Genomic DNA, 13,976 nt, shown 5'->3' with positions numbered 1-13,976 from the left:
AGTTATTTTGGCAGATTGACACAAATTGCAATATAACGTTAATCAGTATATTGATTAATGTGCTTTTTATTTTGAGCAATGAAATAATTAGATTTATATTTTAAGAAAAAATGTTTTATTGTAATGTACATTACAATATACATTAATTAATTAAATGACCACGTGGGATTGTTGCACAACACACTACAAGCTGTTGCCGCACAATAAACGAGCAAAACAATCTGCATTATAAAATAAGGTCGAAATGTAAACTCGAGATATAAACTCGTATGCAGCCAAGATAATGAACGTGTCAAATATAATCACAATGCTAAATGTAAATAGCACGATAATTTGTTCGTCGCTCAGAAATAAGCCTGATCCCAGAGTGTTCGGTTAATTGAATTTATCCTGAAAGGTCTTATTAAAAAAAGTCATACTTTTTTTTATATAACACATGGCTTCAAAAACAAAACGCACAAATTAGACAAAATCAATTCATAAATTACAATTCCATTTTTGATAAAAAAAATAAATAAATAAATTAAACAACTATTCCATTCTAGTCTGTATTTATCTGATGCGCCTTAGAAGAAGAGAGATCCGGTCCACTGAAAGAAAAGATCATATTTAAATAATATGGCTAAATTTAAGTTTTATCACCTAAACACATAAATACTAAACAGTTCTAAATCCACCTACTGTTTCATACATGATTCAATATAGCGAACTTAAACGCAGCAGATAGAGTCCAAGGAAAGCAACGTAACGCAGTGAAATTGCAGTTTTTTTTCCTTCTCTCCAAATACGTATAGGTGTACTTCCGCTCCTCGATATAATATACTACTACCTGTACTTTTTACTCGTATAGCACCCGGGGATGAATTTGTTTTCGATAAACTGGAAAGCGGTGACGCATCAGACAGCGATTGGACATCTTGGTTTCAACTCCTCCCTTATAATAAAGAGTGTGTGTGTCTCCTGTTGTAAAACACAGCAACACCGGACGTCTGCGTCTAGAGGGAACACTCTACTCTGCGCAATTACGCGGACTCCGAACTGGCACAGTGATCAGAGAAAAACCAAAAGGTATTTGTCGGGCTACTGAACCACAAGGTGGAAATGGACTTTTAAGCAGCTCATCCTGATAGATTCGAGGACTTGCATCGTGCACTTCAATGCAGTTTGCGGTACAACAGCTGTGAATGTTGTGATATGATTATACCGCATGTGCTCTGAGCACAGCTTCAAATAGTTGACTTATAAATAGCCTTTTTTTTCTTTTTTAAATAGGTTTTTTCTTCTCTTAAATTGGCTCCCGTACAAACAGCCGCGTTGGATCCTTCGGCTTACTGCGAGACTCCGGTGTACAACCCGGATCTCTGCCCAAATATGATAGCCGCCCAGGCAAAGTTGGTGTATCACCTCAACAAATACTACAACGAAAAATGCCAGTCTCGAAAAGCTGCCATCTCCAAGTCCATCCGGGAGGTGTGCAAGGTGGTGTCGGATGTCCTGAAGGAGGTCGAGGTGCAGGAGCCCCGCTTCATCAGCTCCCTCAGCGAGATGGATAATCGTTTCGAGGGACTGGAGGTAATTTCACCCAACGAGTTCGAGGTTGTGCTCTATCTGAATCAGATGGGAGTATTCAACTTCGTGGATGACGGATCTCTCCCGGGCTGCGCCGTGCTCAAGCTCAGCGACGGCCGCAAGAGAAGCATGTCTCTCTGGGTTGAGTTCATAACAGCCTCCGGTTACCTCTCGGCTCGCAAGATCCGTTCGAGATTTCAGACGCTGGTGGCGCAGGCAGTGGATAAATGCAGCTACAGAGATGTTATCAAAATGATCGCTGACACAAGTGAGGTGAGGTTGCGCATTAGAGACAGATATGTGGTGCAAATCACGCCGGCTTTCAAGTGCACTGGGATCTGGCCGCGAAGCGCCGCGCACTGGCCTCTCCCTCACATCCCCTGGCCGGGACCTAACCGAGTGGCAGAAGTCAAGGCGGAAGGTTTCAATCTTTTATCCAAAGAGTGCTACTCCCTGAACGGCAAGCAGAGCTCAGCGGAGAGCGACGCCTGGGTCTTGCAGTTCGGCGAGGCCGAGAACCGGCTCATCCTGGGTGGATGCCGGAAGAAATGCTTATCGGTCCTCAAAACGTTACGCGACCGCCACCTCGAACTGCCCGGAACGCCTCTGAACAACTACCACATGAAAACTTTGGTTTCCTACGAGTGCGAGAAGCATCCCCGGGAGTCAGACTGGGATGAGAACTGCCTCGGCGACCGCCTGAACGGGATACTATTGCAGCTCATTTCATGTTTGCAGTGCAGAAGGTGCCCGCATTATTTCCTGCCTACTTTAGACCTGTTTCAAGGAAAGCCTCACTCTTCTCTAGAGAATGCAGCCAAACAGACTTGGCGACTGGCAAGAGAAATACTGACCAACCCCAAAAGCTTGGAGAAACTCTGAGGTAAAACAAAAAGTGTTAGTTCACCTCGTCTTAGAACATTGTGGTAAAGAGGCCTAACGAGCTCTTATTAATAAACGGACAGAAAAATATTGCCAACCAATTTGCAAAGGCTTGTGAAATGTGACTGTCCTCTGGTATGATTTGGCCGAGCCAGTTTCGAGATGTTTTTTATGACAGTTGTTTTTGCCATTTCCCCCGATGTCAATATTTAGGAGCAAATTTAAGTTATTGGCGACCACTAATCCAGGAGGCCACCTCCACAGTGGTTTATTTTCTCTCCGTGCCACATGGTTGCCTAAATTCTACATTTCCTTAAATGCTTTAAAATAAAGCCCCGTGACAAACTTTGAAAATAATAATAATAATAATACTAACACGCATCTGTACATTTTATACTGTAAATACATTCATAGATTGTGATTCAAGTGGTCTGAAAATTGTGAATGTTGTTCTGTGACACGTAAATAGGATCCACCTGTTTAAATCTACTTCTGAACTTTTTCTTTATCTGGTAGATACGTTATTAATTTATACTTGCATCAGTCGTAGTCTGATTCATCTGTTTCAATGGACATTGTCTAATTTTTTTGAAAGTTTACATTTTGATAGGTGTACAACATTTGCTACATTGAAAACATTCCATCAATTTACTTGAATTATTATTTAAAGTACTCGAACATGTTTGGTTGTTGTTTATCTCTACCATGCTTAGGCCTACATGCTAAAAAAATGAAAATGATAACATATATATATATAGTAGATATATATATATATATATTACAGTTTAATTGAAAAAAAAATGCACTTGAAATACACTGGATTATAACATCTGTGATCTGTTTTTTTTCTGTCTTTGATCTAATTTAAAGAGCTAATAAAACGAGCTGTTTTATATTTGTGTCCCATTATGGTTTTCTCAAATGTGTTTTTGACAGTAGGCCTACTACCAAGCAATCATAATATTATGGGATCTTTAATTTCGGGGACCCTTAAGTAGATGCGTTTGAAACCTAAAAAGGGAAATAGGAAGGGATAATTTCCATCTTCAACAAGTTAAACAAATGTGCAGCTGCTGAGAAATATATATTAAATCGTGGATGTACACCATCACCACAGCTTGATGGTCGAACCTGCGCGACGAGGAGGCCTTAATACTCATCTCATGATATATTTTGAAATGCAAAATGCAGCAAATTTAAGTATAAGAGTATAAATCGGCATTTACAACCACATTATGGGCACAACACCCCGTTTAATAAAAAAGCACGCCACAGCGGCGAGTCGCATCCGCGCCTTTCTGTTCGAAGTCTGTATTTAAAATATAATAAATATGTAGTACATGACGCCCAGTTCCAGTGTAAATAAGGGGAAAACAACAACAAGAGTGAAACATGTCGGAAGCTAAAACTGTCCGCTTTAAACTTGGCCTGCACACTTGCTTGCGGCTTACTTACCTTTGAGTCGACCCTTTTGAAGGCGGGGTCATCCTCGTCCACCTCGAAGTAGATTTCAGTGGTGGTGATGGACAGAGTCCCCCGGGCCACCAGGACGGGGGCAACGAGCTGGGCCGGGCTGCTCAGGACCACTGGGCCTGCAGAGTGGAGGGGGCAGCCACACAAGGAATCAGTACCATGCACCAAATAAAATAAAAGATAATATTTATGTTGAATTACGCGAGGCTGAAGGTAATCATGGCGATCAATGCGATACCATCACACCAGCGGCCTGTTTGCATCACACTTTCGATACACAACGCCCTTGTAAACATTAGGGAATTAATACATGTATTCATGTAGTTTATTCAAATATAATTCACATGAGAGCTCCGTGAAAGTCTTAATTTGTATAGCTTGTGTTATTCATCGCGCCACAAAACAACGGCGTGTGAACACATTTTTGTTATAACGCACATGATGCCCTTATATGCGCATAATAGCTAGTGGTTTAACAGGCCTATACATAGATCTACATAGTATGTGTACCCGTTTGTGTACCTGTGATGCACTGATACAATAAAGGGATTCCTGACAGGATCGGATCAAAACGCAAACAACAACCGGTAACAAGAGAAAACATTTTCATGAAGTTAAATAAAATAAAACCATTCCTCATTGTACATTCGCATGGTAATATCACAAAAATGCATTTGCAGTGCAGTTCCTAAATATGAATTTACAAAATTGATATTCAGCTTTAAAAGGAGAAACTTATAACTGGATTCTGAAAATATTTGTTTTAAATAATGCAGCTGTTTTACTCGCTAATCACCCACATAGAGATGAAGACATGTAGGAAAACAATCAAACTACTTGTCCAGAATCGTAAAGCGGGATGTGACCCCAGCTGATAGTGATCACGTCTTTATTCCAGCCCCCCTCCCCCGCGCTCCGTCTTCCTCTGCTCATCCTCCATGTTCTCAGATCAGTGTCGCTGTGGCGCACCGTTACAGTGATTTGTCTGCTCTCAAACGAAAGCTCTCGAAATCAGGATATTTATCGATCCCTTAAACTCCAAAGAGCCACTTTAATGTCTCATCAATCTTAATCTGCTTTCTTCAGCCAATTATAGCCGATAGTGTTACAGGAATACAAGTGGATTTCGGTCTCAACTCCCAGAGCGCCCCTCCATCGCTCTTGCAGGCTGCGCAGTCAGACCGCCCTCTCTGGGCTTCTTCTCGGCGTTGCTCGGGTCCATTAACGGGGATCCTATCTGCTGATGCTATCGGCAAGGCGCTACACGTTGCTCACACGCTCCATACGAAGAGCAAATACTTGCGTTACTTTTTGAGTTTTCTTTGGTTTACTGCATTTCAAATAACGTTTAGTGTTGTCCATTTACAAAAGAAGAAACAAGTATACACGCTGACAATATTGTATTGCAAGCCGTTAAAAAGTAAAACTAACATTGCTGTTACAGATTATTTCTGCCAATTGAGGAGATTGTCTTTATTTTCACTTAAGCCTTTACATTACATGCCCATTCACCTCTTACTAAAAATAACACTTCTAGGGCTGATGTATTGTATTGCGGCCCTAAAGGGCTACAAAGAGAGTAAGACACCAGCCTGGAGCATTAAGCCACAGCATCCATTGCTCATGGGGAGGAAGAGGATTAGGCAGTAATCCCTCTGGGATCTTTCCATAATTAGGCTATATGGCATTAAAATGTTTACACGAGAATAACAAAATTAAGGGCAACTTACACAGGATGAGTGGTGTATATAGGCTAACACGTGAGTATTTCTTTTAAAGGAAACACAAATATTTATCAAATGACAGGCCAATTTAATGAGGTGGTGTAGTGGGAGTTTGGGAGAAGTGCTGAAAAGATGGGTATAATATCACCCACAGTCCATCTGCTGGACTGCAGTGTTTGAGAAAGAGAGCCTTTATATTTTACATAATGAGAGCAATACAAGTGGAAGTGGGTTACTTGCACACCTGAGCACCATCATTCACTTTCAAACATGCATGCTGACTTACTGTACAGTAGATGCATGCACACGCACACGCACACGCGCACACACACACACACACACACACACACACACACACACACACACACACACACACACACACACACACACACACACACACACACACACAGCTGCAGTCATTATGCTGAGTATCTGAGGCACAGTGCCTTGTTGTTCATTTGAGTCACTGAAGTGATGGCCTCTTTTTCCCGTTTTCAAACCAAGCATTTGTCTTTCAACAACATTAAATGTAAAAGCTTTAGAAAATCTGGTCTACAGACTATTTAATAAGGCTGCAGCACAATATAAAAATACATCCATACACATAGAATAAAACAATATTAAATACAACATATTAAATGCACAGGGTTGTTCATTTTATTTTTGATATCACGGTTCCATTTTTAAGCAGAAAGGACTTGTAGATCATTGAATACGAAAAAAACTCAACATGGGGCAAATGTGAACTAACACCCGGTTTGCTCTCACTTCTGTTCCTGAGATTACACATTCAGAAATGTTATGCTGGGTTTTCGCCCTTTTATCAACATGTCACCACTCAAGTGCTCAGTATTGTGAATGGGGACTAAAATGGATTCAGAAAGGCTAAATTAAGACAGAACAAAATGGTTGTGGCTGCTAAACCACACTTTGGGCTAACATGGCTCCAGTATGCCAGCATAACAGTAACATCTACAGACTTGTTTGACATGAGAAAGGCCTCGTGAGGCTCAGTCTCTCCTCGGCTTTCCTCACGCATGCTCATCTTAAGTTTCTGTGTTACCTCATTTTGGAGACAGTATATGTGCATAGAGAAAGGCTAATTTAATGCAAGTGCAAGCACTGACAGCATTTTCAATGTCTATGGGGGAGCAAAACTAATCATAGGTTCAGTAACCACGACGGCTCGGGCCCTTGAGTGCAGGCCCCGCCCCTTTGGCAGCAGCAGCAGCAGGCACTGACCCAAAGGCTGGCAGGAGGAGCCCTGTTGTTGACAAGGATCTAGTCCCAGATCTCTCATTAAGGCTGTTCATGCCTGAGATTAGATACAGGCCAAACACAGACAGTGCTTCCTGGTATAAACACAACCCACATCTTACAGTGTGAGGGAGCTCCCCTGTTGGTAAAAACATGAACTCAACTTTGATTCAACATAAAAAATATACATATACATTCTAAAATCCCAGCACTTATTCCTAAAAGTCGACGTCTATCTTCAAGATTTGGTTCAGAATTTGAAACAAGCGCACACATCATACATGTATCATAAATATTCAGTCACAGCATTTCTGTTGTACAAGGTCATTATTGGTTCTCGGAATTGATACATTCTGCTTTTATTTTAGCCCAAGCTTTCCCTGCTCTCCTCTTTCGATTGGGCATGGAGTGTTGGGCTGCCTGCTGGCCTGGGACAAAGAGGAGGGGTTGGCCTCCTCTGAGATTCATCTGTCGATTCTTAGAGGGGATTTCACTGCTCAGCAGTGCCCTGGTTCAGCCTGAGCCTCATGTACTAAGCCATGATAACCGGGTAATGTATACAGGGCTAAGTGACGATGAGTCTTTCTCTCACAATTTGTGCCTGCATGGAATGAACACATTAGATACATGCATTCATATTTGTTACTGTTAATACATGCTTCAGTTGCAGCGCAGATCCTCCTGGATTAGTAAAGACATTTTGGTAACAGTAAAAATGTTATGCAAACAAACTTGTGACACTTCAGTTAAAACACAGTTTACAGCATCAAGTTGCTACATATGTAGACTGGATCATTTAACTTGCAGAACCTGGTAACAAAATCCATAACATTAGATTAGTATTGCAATTACCAGAACGAGAATCTCTTAAAATGTCTTCACTTCTAGCTATTATAGTAAATTCTCTGAGAATAGCAAAATCTCAACATACTTTACTGCAACATCAAAAATAAATACATAACGCATCAGACTTAGAGCTAAAAATGTACTATAGACACAGTCTTGGAGCAGTGAATGTTCATTTACATCGTGTGAAGTAGCCAATAATCCAAAATAAAACCACATCCAGTGACAACAGCTGTCAACAACAATGGGCCAGACTTCTCACCATTAAAGGAGAAACCGTCACTTCTTTACTGCCTATTATCAGTCGTCACTGAAAGAAGAAGTTATTATTGGAATTGGTAATGGCTGCCAGGGATGAGTATTAGTTTATATTCTACAAAAAGCCTGCATCATTAAGAAGCGTCTGCTTCTTTCAAACACCAACTATTAGCATGAGACGTGAAGTGAAGATTGGGCTTATTGAGGAGTTTGTGGGGCAGTGTTCTTGATCTACACTCAAAACTAAAGTCAAATCTGGATATCTTACCTTTTAAAAAGTCCTGGCAGTTACTTGAAATGGAAAATAATTTATGGAAATGATTGTCAACTGTATGAGAGAATGAGGGTTAGTTTGACACTAGGATAATTAAGTTGTTGTTTGCTCTCCCTTAACATCATGTCAGAATGGAAAATACACAAAAGCAGTTTTCTTGGCTAACTCCTTCTTGGAGTTCCTTGGTTCAGTTAAAATATAACACAGTTTATTAATTTCAATGAGGAAAGAGTATTGCTGTAATTTCAGACTTTCCATGGAATAGATTGGGATTGTATTTACTGCAAAAACACATTTGTACAGAGTTTAATGAAATAAAATAATTTATTTTTTGAGAATCTGTTGATTGATTATGTTGCAATACTTGTGAAGACACACGTTTGTTTGATTGTCTGAGTGATATTAATACACAGGGATTTAAATCAGTAGAGTAATGAAATACAGCATCTGATTGGATGAGATTTTCTCTCAATAGCTATTATTATAATTAATAATATTTCATCAGCACCATCGAGAGATTGAGTAAGAAGAGTTATGTTAGCAGGTGTCTTTGGGCGGATCACTACGATTGCAATAAGTGACACTTTACTGTGGCCTTATTCAAGTTTAGTAATCGATATACAGAAGCCTCGGCGCAGCAGAATTTACATTGATTAATAATGATCTGTTTGTATTTAAGTAAGTATAATATCAGTATAATAACATAAACTAAACACAATGACTCAATCTATATGAATATATTTTGAATGGTGTCACACAACCTGTGAAGATACATATTAGGTCATGAAAGGTTAGACAACGCCACTGTAACGTTCAGCATTAGCAAGCAGTGGTTCACATCAACTTTAATTACTGATTGCTTGAGAAATTCTAAATGTGACATATTTGGATTGATCATCTTTCCGGTGTTAGTTTAACCGTACAAGACTTGCCTCTGGAGATAAACACTCGAGGAAGGAACCGTGCTGACAAGATCCAAAACAAAAAAGAGAAGGACACATTATGTCGCTGTCAAAGCAAAGCAACGCTGTCCAGATTAGAACACAGAGACAAAGTCTTTGACTCTAGAACGACACTGATAGTGAACCGCAGGAAGCAACCTGTGAACTCAAACCTCAAGTACATTAGACAAATAGATTTTGAATATTAAATAGTAGCCACATATCTCAAAGTGCCCCCTTACAGTAGTACTGTTGTAAGTACACTACACTGATTAAAAGACACTATCCAAACACTTTATTTGAGTCACTGACATTAATCATGTACACTTTAACTATGCCAGCAATTAGGGAAGAAGAGAGATACGAGTAAAGGCCTGATGCTACAGCTGAGTTAATGTAGTCTTGGGGTTAATGGAGGTGCTGGTGTGCTGACTTACCACCCAGGTTGTCCATCTCCTTCTCCTGCAGCAGGCTGACGGCATCTTCGTCTCCCTCCAGCATCAGCTCCGTCTCGGGGTTTGGGCTCGTCACAGTCTGGCTGCGGAAGACTTTCTTGGATTTGACCACCTCGTCGTCCTCTGTGCCTGTCAAAAGAATTGCGGGGAAGAAAATAGGCTAAATATTGCACTCTGACCTTTCAAGCTCAGATCGGTATACATCACTATGCTTTAACTGTTTAACTGTTGCACTCACTGACTGAGCAATAGCCTGCTTCAAATGTAAGGCCAGGCAATACAATTTACAATATACAGTACATTTTAGTAATGCATAAAAAACAACATATAAAATCATATAACATATTTAGTAAGATAAATTGCAACAGCATCATCAGAAAATAAATAAGCATAAAAAACTGAGCTAAACTAATCATACGGGTTTTTAGATTACATTTGAAGAAATAAGAAAAAAATAACCACATTCCTGATAACCACAGTATGAGCTTAACAGGTTTATTCTAATGAAGTTTTTGCATTTCCCCAAGTTCAAACAAGAGAGTCTTAAAATACATAACATATAGTCAAATATATAAAAAAGATATAAACCATGGAGAGCCTCTGAATGAAAAAATAATATGTGCAGGATGAACCTGAAATGAGATGCTCACTAATGTACTTGCCATAGCATATGAAAGAATGTCAGGGTACACGTTCGTTCACTGAATACATTTCCCGTGGTTAAACATCAGAGGTGTTTCAGCTTTTATTTTTAGACAAGGTCAACAATGAAACACAGTCTGTATCTTGAAAGACCAACAGCTGAGTCGGGGGATACATCTTGAGCTCGTAGTCGATTAGAGATATCATTTGCCGCTTTTGGAGACTTGACAAGGAGTGAGACTGAACAGACAGCACAATTAGGAGTCTGCTTACACCAGGACTTCATCATATAGCTATGGTGGAGCAAGCTCATTGAACAAGATGTGTTCATACATCCTGCAAAACAAAGCGGTTTTGCAACACATTTATCAGCTTAACTCTGCCCATCTCCAACATGTGCCTGCCACACGGCTGCTCGCAACGTTTATGAGGATTTGTCTTTCTGAAGTCCAATACAGGAAATAACCAGAGGAAAAATGTGTGTGTATGAAAGGAACACACCAAAAAGGGGGAGTTGGCTGACACCCGTCTGACATGTTTCATTTCAGCACAGTTCTTAATTTGCCTTTCCCTCCCCTGAGGAACATGCACCTTGTCTTGAAGAGGTCACATTTGACTGTTGTCAACACTGCTACCGAGAAAAAATGTCTGCTTCCTGCTCTGTCTCGTATCTGGAGTGCTTTCATCAGACAGAGGGAAGAAGTCTGTGCGTTTCGGAAACAAATTCTGTGTAATGTTAAAGGCAAAAGCCAGCTGGCGGTCAGAGATCAAAGCAGAAAGGCTGAAACTTAAAACTGTAATTCTGTAAACCATCATTACGCTGCGAGTAAATGAGGGAAAGTTCAGCAGACAGGCCGATGTTCTGATTGGCAAGTCTGTGCGGGGTTGAGTAAACCAAATAAACGAGGCTGATTTCTACACGCAAATGACCAACATCAACTATTGTGGGGGGAGGCGACCATCTTTACCCACAATGCAATTGTGTTCTCACAGACAATGTAATATGGTTATAAATAACAAGAAATGAAGAGCTATGACATGAAGGAGAAAATGTGCTGACATGAAAAGTGATTTTCTCATGACTGATAGCCCGTTGACTCGGAGACACTCGTGTATTAAAAGTGCGGCTGTGAGAAGGGCCGCTATTTGTCACTATTAAAGGACTTGCTGTGCAGCGGGATTACAAATATTTTCACGTGTTCACTGTTGACCACTAAATGGCAAACCAAAGAGAATGGCCCTTTGAGTATCTGATATAACTAAAGAGAAAAAGAACAAGGGACAAGCGCAGGCTGGGGTAGATATTACTTATATCATTATCATATACTGACCGATTAAAACATTCAGTGTGAGAAGCTGAAATTCTTCTAAATTTATATTTTAAAGAGAAGGAAAAAAAAAGTTTCCTTCCATCGCGTCACTGCACAATGATGCTATGCCAACTAGTATCTATCTAATTAACCTTACAAAGTGAGCAGTCCATCAACAACCACTGCCGTTGCCTTCTACACATCTCTGGAAAAAAAAAAGAAAATCACAGAAGTTTCATTTCATGTCTGCTCTCAAGGCCTTCAGGAACAGTGCCAGGAGGAGCCTCCGATCACCAGTCTCATGGGTCCACTTGTTCAATCACTGAGTTAAAACTGCCTCAGAGTGCACTAATTACACTCAGTAAAGTGCATTTCAGAGCTTTCATGACCCCATTGGAGGCTGATGAAGACCTGCCAGCTGTGACCAATGGAGGACGCCCCTGAGCCCTCATCACTGGGGTTCAACAAGGATCCATGGTCCTGAGTTCCCTCTGTGTCTACCAATTGTTTGTTGTGGCACAATTTTTCACACACATCCCATATATTTACATCAAAAACATGCTGTTGGGTGACATTCTTTACTTCTTTAATCATGTAATCTTCAAAGATTGGGTCTTTAATAAGCACCAAATGAGTCTTTCAGAATTTGAGTTTAATCCTGGAGTCAGAGAGAACGCATTAGTGCTGACATCAAGTTTCCAACGGGTTACAGTGGATATAAAACTAAAATGATTATGTCTATCTCAGATACTCAATGTTCAGTAGTTTTACTATCAAGTATGGAATCGATAAGAGTTGAAAGGCCTTTAAAAAGACTGTTGCCAAGTGTTCACAAAGAGTTCACAAATATATGACCATAAATAAAAACACAAAATAACAACATTTTGGACACAGTTGAAGACACACAGCTATCTCGACCTCTTTCTAAACAAAGACTTAAAAAAAAAAGTCTGGACTTCTGCGGGAACTATTCTGTGCTATGTCTCATTCTGTCAGATCTCTGTAGATAACATGCATTAGGATAAGCCCCGGCTCCATAGCTTATGTATAAACCTAACTTCTAATCAACATCAGTGTTTTGTGCAGTCATTTCCCGCATCCATATAACGTGAGCTCTTTAGAATGTTTTAAATACATCTCCTCTGTTTCCTGGACTCTATCTGTTTTAGATCCTGCCCTCCTACGCATCCTCTCCACAGGCTCCACATTCCACATGGAGAGAAAAAGTCCAGTCCATGGGATTGCATTACCGGTAGGGCGATGCAATTCTGCCCTCTGTCTCTTCACTTTTATTTACTCTGCACTGAAAGATGAAATGGGGTATATACGAGGGGGTGACAGCTTCATACTTCCTGTGATGCAAGCCACTCGTTTTGCAAAGAATGTGTTTTGAGACTGTAAAAGTAAACAATAGAGCTTTGATGTAGGGTGAGTTTATACGGTGCAGAAGCTTCCTCTTGGGGGTGATCTATATTCAATATCCTGGGATATGCAGTGCGTATGCTACCAGAGGTTACAAACAACCTCATCTTCACCCCATCAAAACATTAACAGCAGTGACTAGTAATCCTCACATCTGGACCAGAGCATTAGGTTAGAAAGGCTGCATTAAAATGTTCGTATTTGCAGGTTAGTAAATGTTTGGGTGTCATTTGTCACAGTTGAATATATTTGATTGTAAAGGAGGAGAAGGTTAATATCACATCACGAGACTAGTGCCTCTAAAGAGCTATAAAGTTCTCTGCCCAGGGCAATCCGCTCTGAGAGAGGCGGCTCACCTGAAATGAGACAGCAAGGACACCGGGAGGTAAAACACCCCGTTAAACACTTGGATCAATATTAACGTGACTTCCATTTCATGCTTGCCCAATTCCAATCACCAAACAATATACTCTGATACTGGGCCGAGGCTGGCTGTTAACAGGGCAGGTTATTACAGGGCAGAGACAGAATGTGCTGGCTAAGCTGTCAATGCTGCTAATAGACAACGAGGCAGAGTTTAAGGCAGTTTAACCTCCCATCACACGCGTTCATGAATGTACACGCTCTCACACACAAGGACACACAAATTGCACTAAAAGTTTTTTTTTTTTTAATACACTGGTTTTGCCAATAAATCAACTTGATTTAAAAAAGTTTCACTTCAACTTTTGCCCTCTTAATATTTTTTGGGAAGAATGTTAAATAAAACATTTTTTTTATTGGAGTAAGGGAAATCGAGGAAAGCATTGCAGTTTTACAAAAAAGGTCAAATTAAAAAATGTGGATTTAAAACCATTTTGAATTGGCAACTGGCCATATAATTAGTCAAGTAATCTCTCTTAGAAATCCACACAACAATGAAT

The 13,976-nt window shown here is 40.3% G+C and overlaps 2 protein-coding genes across 3 annotated transcripts in view; one reads left to right on the top strand and one right to left on the bottom strand.

Moving 5' to 3' along the window:
* LOC306743000 (neurobeachin-like) overlaps window positions 1-13,976 on the bottom strand; it is a gene marked incomplete at both ends in the record, with an annotated part of 186,063 nt that overhangs the window by 50,720 nt on the left and 121,367 nt on the right. For both annotated transcript variants that reach the window (XM_079225467.1, XM_079225468.1), the window contains 2 exons: window positions 3,907-4,043; window positions 9,662-9,808. In XM_079225467.1, coding sequence (XP_079081593.1) covers window positions 3,907-4,043; window positions 9,662-9,808 — 284 coding nt within the window. The remainder of the gene's footprint in view (window positions 1-3,906; window positions 4,044-9,661; window positions 9,809-13,976) is intronic.
* On the top strand, window positions 1,372-2,451 carry mab21l1 (mab-21-like 1; the record flags this gene model as incomplete). Its single annotated transcript, XM_079225469.1, has 1 exon — window positions 1,372-2,451. The coding sequence occupies one exon, from the start codon at window positions 1,372-1,374 to the stop codon at window positions 2,449-2,451; it is 1,080 nt and encodes a 359-aa protein (XP_079081595.1).

This window comes from Taurulus bubalis (genome assembly GCF_910589615.1).
Source record: "Taurulus bubalis genome assembly, chromosome: 10".
Classification (NCBI taxonomy): Eukaryota; Metazoa; Chordata; class Actinopteri; order Perciformes; family Cottidae; genus Taurulus; species Taurulus bubalis.
Note: the sequence above shows the minus strand (reverse complement) of the source record. Positions and strands in the feature narration are given on the sequence as shown.